The sequence below is a fragment of the Oncorhynchus gorbuscha genome, linkage group LG24 (assembly GCF_021184085.1).
Source record: "Oncorhynchus gorbuscha isolate QuinsamMale2020 ecotype Even-year linkage group LG24, OgorEven_v1.0, whole genome shotgun sequence".
Taxonomy (NCBI): Eukaryota; Metazoa; Chordata; class Actinopteri; order Salmoniformes; family Salmonidae; genus Oncorhynchus; species Oncorhynchus gorbuscha.
This window is the reverse complement of record NC_060196.1, coordinates 52,245,665-52,264,454: the sequence shown is the minus strand read 5'-3', so window position 1 is coordinate 52,264,454 and position 18,790 is coordinate 52,245,665. Positions and strand designations below refer to the sequence as shown.

Genomic DNA, 18,790 nt, shown 5'->3' with positions numbered 1-18,790 from the left:
AGGTAGCAGGCACACTGGTTTGTGTCAAGAACTGCAATGCTGCTGGGTTTTTTACGCTCAACAGTTTCCAGTGTGTATCACGAATGGTCTCACCACCCAAACGACTTCCAGCCAACTGGACACAACTGCGGGAAGTGTTTGAGTCAACATGGGCCAGCGTCCCTGTGGAACGTTTTTTGACACCTTGTCGAGTCCAATTCGAGCCCCAACGAATTGAGTCTGTTCTGAGGGCAAGAAATACATTTTTACATACGGAAGAACTAAAAGTATGCAGGCAATATGGCAGAGGAAAATGGGTAGGAGATGCTAGTCTATTTTAATGTTATTACCATGCTCATGTAACGGATGTGAAACGGTTAGCTTAGTTAGCGGTGTGCGCTAAATAGCGTTTCAATCGGTGACGTCACTTGCTCTGAGACCTTGAAGTAGTAGTTCCCCTTGCTCTGCAAGGACCGCGGCTTTTGTGGAGCGATGGGTAACGATGCTTCGTGGGTGACTGTTGTTGATGTGTGCAGATGGTCCCTGGTTCACGCCCGGGTATGGGCGAGTGGACGGTCTAAAGTTATACTGTTACACTCATTTCACATCTACATGGAGGCCAACGAGGTAGGACATAGGAGTTCATTTTGGCTTCGACTTATTACGGACCGATGTTTTATGTTGTTTAAATGTTTTGGAGTGCTTTAGTGCTTAAGATATCGAATCGTATTGATGAGGAGAGAGAGAGCGAGAGAGAGAGACTCACCGCCCCGTGCCAGCCCTCCCGGTCCTCTGGTACATGCAGGTCAGGGTAGATGTTCTTCAGGTACCAGTCAAAGCTGTTACACTTCAGTCTCTCTCTGAGGACAACCCTCTCTGAGATGTCCCCATAGGTCTCCTGTGGAAAAAATAACACTTCATCTAACACATTTGAGTAGGGATGGATACACTTAAAAATATTGACACATTGAGTAAACAACATAACACTTTAGCTTGCAACAATTTCCAGAATTTCACAAATTAGGCCCACACACACACACACACACACACACACACACACACACACACACACACACACACACACACACACACACACACACACACACACACACACACACACACACACACACACACACACACACACACACACACACCTCTAAAAGACACACCAGAATAATAACTGGGGCAGCAGGTAGCCTAGCGGTTTAGAGCGTTGGGCTAGTAACCAAAGAGCAGACTGTGAAAAGTCTGCCAATGTGCCCTTGCACAAGGAACTTAACCCTAATTGCTCCCGTAAACTGCTCTGTATAAGAGAGTCTGCTGAATGACAAAAATGTAATGTAAATAAGCTGGATTTCACTGCAATCCTCAATGCAGCTCTGGTCAAATATGTCAATCCTAGGAGTGCTTTGATATGACACACTAACCATGATGGTCCTGGGTGACAACATGAAGTAGCTACATCCTGGTCTGATAACCTGAATCTGTTTGACTCCTGGGTGGTGCATTTCTGTTCTGTCCTTAATGAAAGTCATTGAGAAGGATTTCCTGGATGCCAGGTGTGAGCGTGACACCTGTGTCGTACTGATAGCAGTGGTTCTCCCCACCTTGAACAAACCAAAGGGATGGGAATTCAAACATGTTTGTGGCAACTGATGAACCAGAGGTGTATTCATTAGGGCACACCGTAGCAAAACGTTTAGCAACGGCAAAATGAAAACAACCGTTTCTTACTGAATAAAATTCAGGTAGGTTTTTGTTTTCCATTTCATCCCCTTAGCTTCTGCTTGGTTCCTTGTGAAAACACACCTGGTTTGTTTAGACAACAAAAAAAGACCCAAAAAAGGACTAGTGGTCGTCACTAGTCTGGCACCCAGTCTCCAGCTACCTTTGGTTGGGTCATTTATTGTTTGATCAAAGATGCCTGGCATTAATAATGTAATTTATGAGGTGAAACCAAGATGAACACGAGACTGTGATATCAGGCAACACAAAGAAAGCTGAGAGGGACACACACAACCTCATCAACCACTGCTGACACCTAGACAGGTGAAGAACATCTCCATCCAAGTTACTCCATTACGATACAATATTAATCACGTCTAGGGTGTTCCATCCTTGGTAGAACTATCACAGCTCTAAAGGGCCAATCAGGAGTTGCTACATCCACTTTGACTGTGGATGATACAGTAGGGTTCTCCAACTGGATACCCGAGGGACAAATTTGGCCATAAAAGAGTAAAAACACCAGGAAATAAGCACCAAGTGATTTATATTACGAAATCTGTTCCCAAATATTCCCACACAGAGAGACACATGATCATACATAAATACAAGAAATGTTTGACTAAAACAATCATTTTAAACCTCTGTTTGGGCTACAAATTTGTTGATGATCCTTGATACAGTATAAAGACATTGATTCTTGTAGAACAGATCTTAAAAATGCCTCGTGAGCTTAGTTCAACTGTCAAACCCCATCAGAACCCAAAATATCAGCTGGTTTTACTCCCATGTTTTTAAACAAAGTCAATGTAAACGAACACTGTATAGCTTCAAAACATGGTTAAAACTATAATGTTGATATCATGGACGGTCAGTCCAAAGCTCTTTCTAAGAATGTAAGAGTGGTTATAGTCCTCAAGCCCCATCCCTCAGCGCTTTACCAAAACAAATGGCAGAGTGTCCTAACTAAACTAAAGCATGAGCTACTTCTTATCACCTGTTGGGATTATGCACATTACAATAAGTGACCTTATCGCATTACAATAAGTGACCTCATCGCATTACAATAAGTGACCTCATCGCATTACAATAAGTGACCTCATCGCATTACAATAAGTGACCTCATCGCATTACAATAAGTGACCTCATCGCATTACAATAAGTGACCTCATCGCATTACAATAAGTGACCTCATCACATTACAATAAGTGACCTCATCACATTACACTAAGTGACCTCATCACATTACACTAAGTGACCTCATCACATTACAATAAGTGACCTCATCACATTACAATAAGTGACCTCATCACATTACAATAAGTGACCTCATCACATTACAATAAGTGACCTCATCACATTACAATAAGTGACCTCATCACATTACAATAAGTGACCTCATCACATTACAATAAGTGACTTCATCACATTACAATAAGTGACTTCATCACATTACAATAAGTGACCTCATCACATTACAATAAGTGACCTCATCACATTACAATAAGTGACCTCATCACATTACAATAAGTGACCTCATCACATTACAATAAGTGACCTCATCACATTACAATAAGTGACCTCATCACATTACAATAAGTGACCGTATCGCATTACAATAAGTGACCGTATCACATTACAATAAGTGACTTCATCACATTACAATAAGTGACTTCATCACATTACAATAAGTGACTTTATCACATTACAATAAGTGACTTTATCACATTACAATAAGTGACTTCATCACATTACAGTAAGTGCCTTTATTATTGGTATTTCTACAGCCTGATCGATCTACAATCACTGCATCCTCCACTACTAAGGGAAAGGGGGATACCTAGTCAGTTGTACAACTGAACTTAACCCAACCCCTCAGAGGTGTGGGGGGCTGCCTGAAATCGCCATCCACATCTTCGGCGCCCAGGGAACAGTGGGTTAACTCACTTGCCCAGGTACAGAACAACATATTTTCACCTTGTCGATTCGATCCAGCAACCTTTTTTTTTTATCGGCCCAACGCTCTAACCACTAGCTACCTCAAAATGGTGTAACTTTGTTGTAGCCCTGACAACTCACTGAAAATACTGTACCTCACGTTGATCATATGACAATGGGGAGCGAGATAAAATAAGATAACATTTTACTGTAAAGTGTACTACAGCACTCTACCTTTCTGGCAGGGGGGTTTCTGTTGTAGAAGTGCTGTTTGTAGGTGTCCATCCACACCTCAGCAGCACGGACCGTGTTCTGGAGGAACTTGGGCCTGGCGTAGGGGGCTTTCTTTGGGAAGACGTGGCCCACATGGGAGCAGGGGTGGATCTCCAGAGAACCTCCACACTGCCACACCTGGGAAACAGGAATAATTGTTTTTGCATCTTATGATATTTCTGGCAAAAATCCGGACAAGAGATGTACAGGATGGGTATGCATGTGACTCAAACCTTCCCAGAAATCCCAAATGTAAGATTTGTGGAGAGGTTCCTATTGCTCGTATTTTCTTTATATGTATATATTCAGTGCCTTCGGAATGTATTCAGACCCCTTGACTTTTCCCCCACATTTTGTTACATTACAGCCTTATTCTAAGGCTTACACTAGTCCTATTCTAAAATACCTTTATTTAACCAGGCAAGTCAGTTAAGAACAAATTCTTATTTTCAATGACGGCCTAGGAACAGTGGGTTAACTACCTGTTCAGGGGCAGAACGACAGATTTGTACCTTGTCAGCTCGGGGATTTGAACTTGCAACCTTTCAGTTACTAGTCCAACACTCTAACCACTAGGCTACCCTGCCGCCCACTTTTGGAAAAGCATTCCAGGTGAAGGTGGTTGAGAGAATGCCAAGCGTGTGCAAAGCTGTCATCAAGGCAAAGGGTGGTCACTTTGAAGAATCTTAAATATATATATATTTTTTGTATATAGTTATACTATTTTGATATGATTCACAGCACTGTTGGATAGAGCTTGCAAATTAAGCATTCACTGTACTTTGCATGTGACAAAAAAAAAATCCATGACAGTTACATATCGCAATATTATTTTTTGACAATATTACAATCGATACTTTGACTGCAAGTATCGACTTGCAAAAAAGGTAGCGATAGCTAGCGATAGTCAGCTGCACATGTTCCATAATTAAGGTATTTTTTTTATCCTGTAAATACTTTTATTTTAAAAAAAAGTGAGCCAACATGTTTTCAGAACTTTTATTCCAAGACTGATCAAAACGTATTTTCTCATGCTCTCTCCTATCTCTCTGCAGCAGACATACAGTGAGCAATATACTTGGAACATCAAATGACAACCAAAATCACAGTATAGAATTGTAATACATATTGCATCAGTCCCAGGTGATTCCCAGCCCTTCTTCCTAATAATTAAACTAGTGCCTAAATGTTCTCCAGACTATGAAATAGGATCCAAACTAGGATGTAAGTGGTGTGATAATGCAGGCAGAAACCAAGATGGACGTTGTCTATGAATAATCAACACTGCCACTCCTCTTCTCCCGCAGCTACTATGCAAATGACAAGAGAATCATGAAAACCAGTTTGTTGGGGGGATCTTTTTCCCATTTTAATACATTTCCTCCAGGACATTTTATTTACAGTATCAATTTGCATCTTATAATTGCTTGTTTTCCACTACAGCCAATAAAACAGCTTTGGAGAGCGACAGGGTGCTACCTCACTTCGCTAATTACCTTTAGCGACTTCCTTGAGTTACGCCTCAATTACACAACACATTCTCTCATTGTAATGGATACTTAGCTAGAACCCTATTCATTCTCATCAAAACATTTCATTCTGTGCCATATTTACTCCTTTGTGTTCCCAAAACACAGTTGTAAACCAATTCACAAGTCATTATTTATGGATGGAGAGTCCCAGAGAGAGGCATTTTATTTCCACATACATAAAACATCATATAGGGTGATACCCCATCCGTCTTTAGTTTTTCACACACACACACACACACACACACACACACACACACACACACACACACACACACACACACACACACACACACACACACACACACACACACACACACACACACACACACACACACACACACACAGGAAATCTGTGCCAATAATGATTGACGTGAACAACTGAAAGAGACAACAAGGTAGCCTTCATTATCTAAATGGGGATGTAGTGTCCAACACCATCCAGCCATCACTCACCTTCAGCAGATCACACTGTGAGACATCACTTCGCCATCAGGGCCTGCTGACAACTAGGTAACGTCCCAAATGGCCCTCTGTTCCCTATGTAGTGCACTACTTATGACCAGGTGCTGGTCAAAAATAGTGCACTACATAGGGAAAGTGTTGCCATTTGGGACACACACAGACTCTTCTAGGCGACACTGATGAATCAAGCTCATTAACTGGATTTGAACTGGGAATAGCAGTCTGCCTATATCCATTTTCTTCCAATTAAACTTATTATTGAAACATTTTTGAAGCATAGAACATATACTTTGTAAACCTTTTTGGACCATGGATCATCGACATTTTTAAAACAATTTTGGGACAAAGATCAGAATATAGGTGGGTGTTCTTTCTGCATTAGATTAGTCTCTTTTTTACCAAGTACCTGAGAAATAGCTTAATTGTGCCAACTGCAAATGCTACTGGCACTGAGATGTTGATGCCATATTGAAAGAGCGGTTGCTTCCCAATTGGCATCATATTCCCTATTCCCTTAGGGCCCATAGGAGTCTGGTCCAGAGTAGTGCACTTTAAAGGGAATAGGTGCCATTTGGAACACAGTCAATGAGTACTTAGTACTCACCCTGAAGGACAGTTCCAGGTTCTCTCCTCCCCACACCTCCATGCCCATGTCATATGTGCCCAGGTACTCAAAGTAAGCCTTGCTCACAGCAAACAGCCCACCGGCCATGGTAGGAGACCTGAGAGAGAGAAAGCATAGTGGAACATGGAGGTCAGTACAGTGTGCAGTTTAACAGTCAGAGGCCATATTAGAAGACTTTTAAATCAAATCTATTTCTCCCGTTCCTGAGGTAATCACTTATTTGTATGTGATTAGACCAAACTTAAGTGATTAGACATTCTTCAAGGAATGAAGGAGAGAAGGTGAGATGCATTTCAAAACATTTTAAACTAGGTCAGAAAGGAGAGTATTTGGGATCCAACTATAACTTTTACAAAACAACTTCTCTTCAAAATATCTCCCAATTTAATTTCCTCCTAAGAGGAGAGCCAGAGGTTGTTTCCCAAAAGGCACCCTATTACTTATCTATAGAGCAATACTTTTACCAGGGCCAGAGGGCTCCCAGAAGGCTCCCGGAGGGCTCCCAGCGGGCTCCCGGAGGGCTCCCAGAGGGCTCCCAGCGGGCTCCCAGAGGGCTCCCAGAGGGCTCCCAGAGGGCTCCCAGAGGGCTCCCAGAGGGCTCCCAGAGGGCTCCCAGCGGGCTCCCAGACGGCTCCCAGAGGGCTCCCAGAGGGCTCCCAGAGGGCTCCCAGCGGGCTCCCAGAGGGCTCCCAGAGGGCTCCCAGAGGGCTTCCAGAGGGCTCCCAGAGGGCACCCAGAGGGCTCCCGTCAAAAGCAGTGCACCAAAGGGGTGCCGTTTGAGATGGGCCCAGAAATCCCATATGGACAGAATCTGATGACCATAGCATTACTGACCTGATGGGTTCGGTGCGGGATTTGCGTTTCTTACGGTCGACCTCAGGGAGGGAGTGCCACTGGAAAGTCAGCCTCCAGTCAAAGCCTCCGATCATGGGCTCATCTGTCTGCATGTAGAACTCAAACGAGTTCCAGTCGATGGTGTCGATCACCGGACACACGATGGTGCTCTCATTCTCTCCAATCCTGGAGGGAGGATGAGATACACAGTATGGTGTAAGAAAGGACACTCACTGAAAGTCCCTGGAAGGTTTATGAGACATTCCCTCATTTACATGTGATGAAATTCACGTGCCACTATACTTGACCAGGAATGCCAATGGGCCAACCAACACTAATCTGTTTTTATTGCCTCCAGAATGTCTTGTTGCTATGCAACGCTAATGACCAGTCCCATCCCATTAATTGAGTATTGAATCTGTAATTGTAATCAAATTGTCAATATGCTGGCTAAGTGAAACACACCTCTCCAAGAGCGGCTCGATCCAGCCGGGGACACACTCGCAGTGACAGTCCAGGAAGGTCAATACGTCCCCCGTGGCGTAGGTGGCGCCGATGAGCCTCGCCCTGACCAGCCCTTCCCTCTTGTTGGTGCGGATGAGGCGGACGCGCTCCCAGTTACTGATGTACTGCTCCAGCTGAGACTGCAGATAGACTGGGTTTCACACAGAGAGATGGTCAAGGCTTCTCTCTCACACACACACACACACACACACACACACACACACACACACACACACACACACACACACACACACACACACACACACACACACACACACACACACACACACACACACACACACACACACACACCTCCTAAAAACTCATAATTGATAGTTTGGGAAGGGCATAGATCCTTACGTCGCAACTGTGTTCAGAAAGTTTATTTGTCGTGTGCACAGGATACAACCGGTGTAAATCAGTACAGTGAACTTCTTACCTTGAGACCTCTTTCCCAACAGTACAGTGATAATAATGTAGACAATAATAGAAGATGGATCAACGAATAAACAGATCTTATCTTTGCACATTGACAGACCAACAGGCGAAGCTAAATTATTATTCAACTGCAATGAAAATGATAGTCCCAGTCTCCCCGAAGGGGAAGACACAGTCCGTAGTGTTGATGACAGTGCTTTCCTCTCTCCTTATCATCAGTCTCTTGTATATTACAGTTGTGGATGAGAATGATGTGGTATCTTACACTGGTCTCAGAGGGCGGGGGAGAGTCAATTGTAATATGTGGTCATTTGATACTCAGAGAGAACAGCTATCATGTCTGAGCATAGAATCGAATGAATAGAACAGACTTCCCCCATTCAGGTCAATGATGCCATAATGGGTGGACTGGTGGCAATTTTGAATAATTTGGCTCAATCTATTTCTGTGCGTGTCTGAGACAGGTCTCTTATGTATGTGTCAGTGAATAGGCTATTATATAATTCGTTTTTCCTGACCAGCGCCACACATAAACACTAGAAACTCCACTTGTACTGACACTCAGCAGTGACTGTGTTGTCTCCAAGGAAGAATATGTCCTTTCTCTCTCTCAGAACTCTCTGGCTCATCTCATGTCAGATATGTACAGATAAGCCCAATTGTTCGGCCTACAGCCTTACTGTTCTAAGTAAGGATGCTGTTCTGTATTACCGTCAACTTTGGGGAGAAACTCAATGCCTGACAAATAATAACTAGGTATTCTAAGGTATCTTTTAACCTTTAACCTTTTATTTTACTCTCTAACTTGTGTTTTCTTGGCATAAAGGATTGTTCATATAAAAACTAAGTTTATTAACCAGATGTTCACAAATGAAAATATGTTCTATGATTCCGCCCCCCCACAAAATAGACAACGACAAAGCACGAACTGACGCAAACCCTATAATGTTTGTAGAGGTGCTGACTAGGCTAACAGAACAGTAAACGGTGTAAAAATGACAATTAACGATCCCCAAAAGAAGACAACAAAAAAGCTCGGTCAAACCTCGGTCACTAAAGTCGTCTATGAGAATGATCTCCTTCAGGAGGACAGCAGGAGTGCTCTCCAGAACACTGTGGATAGTCCTGAGCAGGGTGGACCAGGCCTCGTTGTAGAACGCTATGATCACTGACGTGGTCGGCAGATGGCGGTAGTCAAACTTCTTCGCTCTGCATCTATACTCAAATGAAAGAGAGAGATGTTGTTTATTAGGATTGCTTTCAGCCTATCAAAGGCTAATCTTTTTAAAGTCCCTAAATAAATGTAAAGATTAAGGGATAGGTAACAATTGAAACATAAAATAAAAACATAAAATAACCCCTCCTATAGATGGATATTATTCTTTAGTGAAAAAAACTTTAGATAAAAAAAGAGAATAATTATATATATACACTACCGTTCAAAAGTTGAGTCACTTAGAAATGTCCTTGTTTTTTTAAGAAAAACAAATTGTGTCTATTAAAATTTCAAATTCATCAGAAATACAGTGTAGACATTGTTAATGTTGTAAATGACTATTGTAGCTGGAACTGGCTGATTTTTGGGGGGAATATCTACATAGGTGTACAGAGCCCCATTATCAGCAACCATCACTCCTGTGTTCCAATGGCATGTCGTGTTAGATAATCCAAGTTAATATTTTTCAAAGGCTAATTGATCATTTGAAAACCCTTTTGCAATTATGTTCATGTCACTGATGTGAAATGGCTAGCTAGTTTGCGGGGTGCGCGCTAATAGCGTTTCAATCGGTGACGTCACTCGCTCTGAGACCTTGAAGTAGTTGTTCCCCTTGCTCTGCAAGGACCACGGCTTTTGTGGAGCGATGGGTAACGATGCTTCGTGGGAGTCTGTTGTTGATGTGTGCAGAGGGTCCCTGGTTCGAGCCCAGGTAGGGGCGAGGAGAGGAGCAGAAGCTATACTGTTACATTAGCACAGCTGAAAACTGTTGTCCTGATTGAAGAAGGAATAAAACTGGCCTTCTTTAGACTAGTTGAGTATCTGGAGCATAAGCATTTGTGAGTTCGATTACAGGCTCAAAATGGCCAGAAACAAATAACTTTCTTCTGAAATTCATCAGTCTATTCTTGTTCTGAGAAATGAAGGCTATTCCTTGCGAGAAATTGCCAAAAAAGTGAAGATCTCGTACAGCGCTGGGTTCTACTCCCTTCACAGAACAGCACAAACTGTCTCCAACTAGAATAGAAAATGTGGGAGGCCCCGGTGCACAAGAGGACAAGTACTTTAAATTGTCTAGTTTGAGAAATAGACTCCTCACAAGTCCTCAACTGGCAGTTTCATGAAATTAGTACCCACAAAATACCAGTCTCAAAGTCAGTCGAGAGGCGGCTCCAGGTTGCTTGCTTTCTGGGCAGAGTTCTTCTATCCAGTGTCTGTTCTTTTTCCCCATCTTAATCTTTTCTTTTTGCTGGCCAGTCTGAGATATGGCTTATTCTTTGCAACTCTGCCTAGAAGGCTACCATCCCGGAGTCACCTCTTCAATGTTGACGTTGAGACATTTGTTTTGCGGGTACAATTTAATGAAGTTTACATGCACTCAATTAGTATTTGGTAGCCTTTAAATTGTTTAACTTGGGTCAAATGTTTCGGGTAGCCTTCCACAAGCTTCCACAATAAGTTGGGTGAATTTTGTCCCATTCCTCCTGACAGAGCTGGTGTAACTGAGTCATGTTTGTAGGCCTCCTTGCTCGCATACGCTTTTTCCGTTCTGCCCACAAATTTTCTATGGGAATGAGGTCAGGGCTTTGTGATGGCCACTCCAACACCTTGACTTTGTTGTCCTTCCTTAGGCCATTTTGCCACAACTTTGGAAGTATGCTTGGGGTCATAGTCCATTTGGAAGACCCATTAGCGACCAAGCTTTAACTTCCTGACTGATGTTTTGAGATGTTGCTTCAATATATCTACATCATTTTCCTCCCTCATGATGCCATCTATTTTGTGAAGTGCACCAGTCCCTCCTGTAGCAAAGCACCCCCACAACATGATGCTGCCACCCCCGATCTTCACGTTTGGGATGGTGTTCTTTGGCTTGCAAGCCTCCCCCTTTTTCCTCCAAACATAACAATAATCAATATGGCCAAACAGTTCCATTTTTTGTTTCATCAGACCAGAGGACATTTCTCCAAAAAGTACGATCTTCGTCCCCATGTGCAGATGTAAACCGTAGTGTGGCTTTTTATGGCGGTTTTGGAACGGTGGCTTCTTCCTTGCTGACCGGCCTTTCAGGTTCTGTCGATATAGGACTCGTTTTACTGTATCTATATAGATACTTTAGTACCTGTTTCATCCAGCATCTTCACAAGGTCCTTTGCTGTTGTTCTGGGATTGATTTGCACTTTTCGCACCTAAGTATGTTCATCTCTAGGAGACAGAACGCATCTCCTTCCTGAGTGGTATGACGGCTGCGTGGTCCCATGGTGTTTATACTTGCGTACTATTGTTAGTACAGATGAACGTGGCATCTTCAGGCGTTTGGAAATTGCTCCCAAGGATGAACCAGACTTGTGGAGGTCTACAATTTTTTTTCTGAGGTCTTGGCTGATTTCTTTTGATTTTCCCATGATGTCAAGCAAAGAGGCAGTGCGTTTGAAGGTAGGCCTTGAAATAAATCCACAGGTACACCTCCAATTGACTCAAATGATGTAAATTACCCTATCAGAAGCTTCTAAAGCCATGACATCATTTTATGGAATTTTCCAAGCTGTTTGAAGGCACAGTCAACTTAGTGTATGTAATAATAATAATAAACTTCTGACCCACTGGAATTGTGATACAGTGAATTATACGTGAAATAATCTGTCTGTAAACAATTGTTGGAAAAATTCCTTGTGTCATACACAAAGTAGATGTCCTAACCAACTTGCCAAAACTATAGTTTGTTAACAAGAAATTTGTGGAGTGGTTTAAAAATGAGTTTTAATGACTCCAACCTAAGTGTATGTAAACTTCCGACTTCAACTGTACCCACATACACAAGTATTATACATAATGATTGGAGCTGACTGCAAGACAGACCACACAATCAGTCACTCTATTTGGAGCAGTGAACATGTGACAGCTTGCTAGAGAGTTGCTTTGGTCAGTGCAGGAGAGGAGCATTTGGTCTCATTCCTGTGGGGAGTTGTGGAAACGACAAGAAAGAAATATGAGGGGAAAGAAATCACACCGACGTCCCACATGCCTGAGCAGAGAGAGAGTTAGAGCGAGAGAGAGAGAGAGAAAAAGAAAGAAAGAGTTTGAGCGAGAGAGAGTAAGTGAAAGAGAGAGAGTTAGAGCGAGAGAGCGAGAGAGAGAGAGAGAACAGCAAGAAAGAGTTAGTGAGAGAGAAAGAGAGCGAGAGAGAGAGAGAGAACAGCAAGAAAGAGTTAGTGAGAGAGAAAGAGAGAGAACAGCGAGCGAGAGAGAGAAAGCGAGCGAGAGAGAGAAAGCGAGCGAGAGAGAGAAAGCGAGCGAGAGAGAGAAAGCGAGCGAGAAAGAGAGAACAGCGAGCGAGAAAGAGAGAACAGCGAGCGAGAAAGAGAGAACAGCGAGAAAGAGTTAGAGCGAGAGAGAGAGAACAGCGAGAAAGAGAGAACAGCGAGAAAGAGTTAGAGCGAGAGAGAGAACAGCGAGAAAGAGAGAACAGCGAGAAAGAGAGAACAGCGAGAAAGAGAGAACAGCGAGAAAGAGAGAACAGCGAGAAAGAGAGAACAGCGAGAAAGAGTTAGAGCGAGAGAGAGAACAGCGACAAAGAGAGAACAGCGACAAAGAGAGAACAGCGAGAAAGAGTTAGAGCAAGAGAGAGAACAGCGAGAAAGAGTTAGAGCAAGAGAAAGAAAGGGGGCAAGGAAAATGAGAGGCAGGGAGGTAAAGAAATAGAGAAACAGAACTCAGGTTTCTGCACCAAAGGGGAAGTTAGAGAAAGAATGGCATTTGAGAGCTTCAGTCAGGGACGGAGGCTACTCTCTTCAGTCAGGGACGGAGGCTACTCTCTTCAGTCAGGGACGGAGGCTACTCTCTTCAGTCAGGGACGGAGGCTACTCTCTTCAGTCAGGGACGGAGGCTACTCTCTTCAGTCAGGGACGGAGGCTACTCTCTTCAGTCAGGGACGGAGGCTACTCTCTTCAATCAGGGACGGAGGCTACTCTCTTCAGTCAGGGACGGAGGCTACTCTCTTCAGTCAGGGACGGAGGCTACTCTCTTCAGTCAGGGACGGAGGCTGCTCTGTAAAGAACTGGAGAGACAGCTCATGTGCCTTTAAAAAAAGGATCCTGGCCTCACTGTTTATTGGAAGCTGACCATGAGCCTCGACAGATTCAGTGTTTATTGGAAGTCATTGAAACTCAAGCAGAACAGCGTCTTATGGAAAACAGATGAAAAGTAACAAAAACACAAGCTTGAATTCAACCACAGCAATAATGGTGTGTGTGTGTGTAGTAGCTTGATTATAGACAAGTAGTAACCTGTTTTGTTGCCGATCTTTACGCGAGCAACAGTATGCGTCACAATATAGGTAAACAACACAGTAGTAGGTAACAAATCTGCTACATTCCAAGCAATTTACGTGCCTAACAAGATTTAAGTCTCCTGTTATGTGATTGGCCCGATCTCAACTTACACTGTGTGTTACTAAATGACCTCATGCTTGCCTTGTATTTGAAGTCAGGATTTAGCTTTAAACTTTAATTCGATCATTCAGGGACCATTTATTTTTTGGGCACAAATTTCTCACGACCCTACAAATCTAATGACACAACCTTAAAATCAGTACATTTAGATTTTTACATCAACAAATAACATCAATCTCTTATCAAAATGAAAAGAAACCAACATTTACTCAATAAAATGTTATTTTTCATATTATTTTGCTCACAAATTTTTGTATATTATAGTATACTCTTAATTATTTGTTCCTAAAAACATGATTTTATGTGAGGGGTAATAATATAAGACATTATCACACAGGTGTTGGGCTGCCAGCATCACTTCTGCAGTGAACAGCTGGGAAGATAAAACACAGATGGAGACTTTTTACTGAGCCAATCAAAGTTCAGTCCTCTAGTGCAATGAGTACCGTACCTTTTAAACTGAGGAAGACCAGTTAGGGAAGTTACTCATTCATCCCTTACAGCTGTACAGAAAATATCAGTCTGACATGACACCAGAATAGCCAAGTCTAGTTCAGCTTCATAACACAGGTTTAAGTATCCATGTAAGTCTCTGCAATCAGACTCACTGGACCTGTACAATAAGAGGTGGTTACTGGTCTAAACTACTGGTCCAGATGGATTGAAATGCCAGGGGGGGGGGGGGTCTCAATCCCAATAGCATACTCCTCACAGCCCCTCTCCTTGCCTCTTTCTCAAAACCCATTGGAGGACAACGTCAGAGGGGAGGGACCTCTCAATTTTGAGAAGAAGACGAGGAGAGAAGACGCGACGAGAACGCAATTGAGATGTTCCCACTGTGTGAAGATGAAGATCATTTGCCTACTCACTCCTTCATCCTGTTGTCCTGGATGTGTCGGTGCAGAGAGATCTTATCGCTGACAAAGATATTAATAGCGTATCTCTCCACGCTGTCCTCCTCTTGCTTCTTCTCCTCCGGGCTGAGGTTTAGCCTGGTGGCCTTGCCCCATTCCCCGGGAGCGTTGGCATCCGCCGGCGCTTTCACATACACAGGCCTGGCCAGCTGCTCGCTCCCCTGTTCCTCCACAGGGGCCAAGTGCCTAACCAACAGGCTGCGGCCCCCTCCGTCCTCCCCTCCATCGTTCCCTGTGGAGGAGAAGGAGGCGGAACGGACCAGGAGCAGGTAGCCCAGCCACAGCACCCACAGCAGGAAGAAGGACTTAGCTAGGAGGCCCAGCTTCCGGGAGCAACGCACCCTCATCGCCCCCGGCAACCACTAGAGTGGAATCTCACCAGCTGCCACTTAAAAAGTCCCCAGGCCACACAGCTCTGTGGAAAACACAAACACACAACAGGGAGGGCTGAGAAAAGGTTTAGGGCCAGTTTGAAGTTTGGCCTATGATAAAAGTAGTAAGATACCTTGAGCTGAATTACTCCATGACAGACTTGATAAGACTTGAACCATTGCAGTGAGCAGCTAAGAGCTATACCACTTATAATCGGTGGAAAAGGAATTCCCAGGTAAACGAAAGTGAGAGCAGCCACAGATAGATTTTTGATTGACTATCTGGTTTATTACATGTTGCAACAGGGAGACAACAACAGCACAGAAGCAGAGAAAATGTCTAACTGGCCTCTTGGAAACAGGCACTTTATATCCTAATACAAGCACCAAATGTTCTCTAAACACCAGCCGAGAGGCTTTTAGAAAGTCCAAACAAAACGCTGTGACTTTGTCAGCCACTACAGAATCACACAGTGGCCATAGAACGTCATCAATACAACAGTGAATAATCAGTGTCTTCAGTCCTTGTATCTCCAGTCTGGAGTCAATCACTATCAACAGAAATGAGAAAAATCCATAACAAGTCTCGTGACCTTCAATTTGAACCTTGAGAGTCGCAAATAGAACACTGGAAACGATGTGTGTTACAAAAACTCTAAATATGCTAAACTTAGTGTTGATCAGGCGAAATTAAATATTAAAACGTTGCCATATTAAATATTTCCATTCCAACAGTTGAATAGTAGTGTTCATAACAAGTTTCATATTGACAGATTAAAATTCTCACTCAAGAGCATTCCACGTGACAGGGAGATTTAATTAAGCACAAAACGCTTAAAGGCTAAATTAAATAAGATTCTATGCTAATTTCATTCCAGTCAGTGGCAGCGCTAATACTCGACTGAGACGTCTGTTTGCGGCTAATTGAGAAAACACTGCTAATGATGCCGTTCAAATGGACTAAACTGATGACAATCATCATCATCCAAGATCAATAATGACAAACTCAGGGCTGGGCTAGATGTGAGCTGAAATTAAATACAAGTAGCAAAGATAGATCACTGTACCGCTGATATAATAGTTGAACTTATTATTATCATTTTGTTGTTGTTGTTCTTTTTACCACTTTTTCATGATATTCAAATTGGTAGTTCCAGTCTTGTCCCATCGCTGCAACTCCCGTACAGACTCAGGAGAGGCGAAGGTCAAGAGCCATGCGTCCTCCGAAACACGACCCGCCAAGCAGCACTGCTTCTTGACACACTGCTCGCTTAACCCGGAAGCCAGCCGCACCAATGTGTCGGAGAAAACACTGTACACCTGGCAACCGTGTCAGCGTGCATGAGCCTGGCCGGCCACAGGAGTCACTAGAGCGTGATGGGACAAGAACAACCCGCCTGCCCAAACCCTCCCCTAACCCGGATGACGCTGGGCCAATGGTGCGCCACCTCATGGGTCTCTCGGTCGTGGCACAGCACGGTATCGAACACAGATCTGTAGTGATGCCGCTATCACTGCACCACACGGGAGGCACCAGAGATACTCAAACTTAATCAAATCAAACATTTTATACAGGAGGCATTGCACATGGCACACTCTAGAAAGTTCTATTCAGAACCTAACGGGTCATTCTTCTGTCCCCAAGGGAAAACCATTGAATTACTTTTCACAGAAGGTTCTATATGGAATCTAAAAAATGGTTCTTCAAATAATTATCCCATAGGGACAGCCGGAGAAACCTTTCAGAATCATTTTTCTCTTTCTCTAAGAGTGTACTAAATAGTCAAGGTTCTCTGAGACAATATGTTTAGGAAACAGTCTAAGCCTAAGGTTGTTCTACTGTTCTTTTAGTGTTAACACACAGGCTTAGAGACAGACTTCTCCTGGTGTTAACACACAGGCTTAGAGACAGACTTCTCCTGGTGTTAACACACAGGCTTAGAGACAGACTTCTCCTGGTGTTAACACACAGGCTTAGAGACAGACTTCTCCTGGTGTTAACACAGGCTTAGAGACAGACTTCTCCTGGTGTTAACACACAGGCTTAGAGACAGACTTCTCCTGGTGTTAACACACAGGCTTAGAGACAGACTTCTCCTGGTGTTAACACACAGGCTTAGAGACAGACTTCTCCTGGTGTTAACACACAGGCTTAGAGACAGACTTCTCCTGGTGTTAACACACAGGCTTAGAGACAGACTTCTCCTGGTGTTAACACACAGGCTTAGAGACAGACTTCTCCTGGTGTTAACACACAGGCTTAGAGACAGACTTCTCCTGGTGTTAACACACAGGCTTAGAGACAGACTTCTCCTGGTGTTAACACACAGGCTTAGAGACAGACTTCTCCTGGTGTTAACACACAGGCTTAGAGACAGACTTCTCCTGGTGTTAACACACAGGCTTAGAGACAGACTTCTCCTGGTGTTAACACACAGGCTTAGAGACAGACAGCTCAGCTCAGAAGACAGGCAGACCAGAGGCAAATCAAAGAGGGCAGACACTGCTAAACCCACCTCTCTATCATCACTGCTGACATTGAGTGTAATCGCAGCATTAATAATTCAGCAGGGAGCGATACGCACTTCAACAGTGACTGACAGACTGAGGCTTCAGAATGTAACTTTGATCCACTCTGTGTCTTTCCACTCCGAAGATACACCCGATGAGGTGTTCTGTCCACACACACACTCCAGCTTCCTACTGTACCATTGACATTTTTCCATAATCCAGAATACACTGCTTTACTGCTATAAAATCAATTTAACTCTAGAATAAAAAAAGAATCAATGATCATGACAGGGACACTGAGGGTGTCAGCGAGGATGTCACCCTATATAGATGTATACATACACAACGCACCATGAAACTGTCAGGTTCAGGTCTGAGGAGACTAAGAATGGTGTGTGCTGCAGCATTGTTGAGTCACTAAGCAGGGGTCTCCATTTCAGTCCTTCAAGATGTTAGCAGGGCATGCCTCTTTCACACTCAATGCTCTGGTCATTGGCCAAGGGACTCCGAGGCCTGGGGTTACAAAATGGAGAACGCCACTAAACAAAACCTCCTTTATATTAGACGTCCATCACATCTTCCTCCCATTAAATCGGATAGCCCTTGGTGGGGCTGGATAGGGAGGGATTTGCACCAGCAGAGTCTGACAGAAGGTTTAGGGAGAATTTCTACCTCCTCTTTGAGGTAAGACTGTGTGAGCTCTGCAGAATCCAAAACAAGTAGACCTAAGCCACCAGCTACAGGAGGCTTTGGATCCATGGCTGGCTACACTGCCCCATTGCTACTCTATCACTAATCTAGATGCCACCTGATCTAGCATCTTCTGTCAGAGGGGGTTTTCAAGGGAGTCTGGAAAGCAGTGTTTAATCTTAAAGGTCTGACTGACGACAGAGCAGATCACTGCTTTACTGTTGTTACAGTAGGCTATAGAGACTAGCTGTACGGTAGGCTATAGAGACTAGAGAGACTAGCTGTACGGTAGGCTATAGAGACTAGAGTTTAGCTGTACAGTAGGCT

The 18,790-nt window shown here is 43.6% G+C and overlaps 1 protein-coding gene across 2 annotated transcripts in view; it reads right to left on the bottom strand.

Annotated features, from left to right (window-relative positions):
* Nucleotides 1-18,790, bottom strand: part of LOC124012601 (polypeptide N-acetylgalactosaminyltransferase 4-like) — a 43,614-nt gene that overhangs the window by 12,718 nt on the left and 12,106 nt on the right. For both annotated transcript variants that reach the window (XM_046326401.1, XM_046326400.1), the window contains exons 2-8: nucleotides 14,847-15,306; nucleotides 9,356-9,525; nucleotides 7,834-8,023; nucleotides 7,369-7,554; nucleotides 6,514-6,631; nucleotides 3,877-4,053; nucleotides 746-877 (exon numbers count right to left, since the gene is read on the bottom strand). In XM_046326401.1, the coding sequence (XP_046182357.1) occupies nucleotides 746-877; nucleotides 3,877-4,053; nucleotides 6,514-6,631; nucleotides 7,369-7,554; nucleotides 7,834-8,023; nucleotides 9,356-9,525; nucleotides 14,847-15,238 (1,365 nt within the window). In that variant the 5' untranslated portion in view covers nucleotides 15,239-15,306. The remainder of the gene's footprint in view (nucleotides 1-745; nucleotides 878-3,876; nucleotides 4,054-6,513; nucleotides 6,632-7,368; nucleotides 7,555-7,833; nucleotides 8,024-9,355; nucleotides 9,526-14,846; nucleotides 15,307-18,790) is intronic.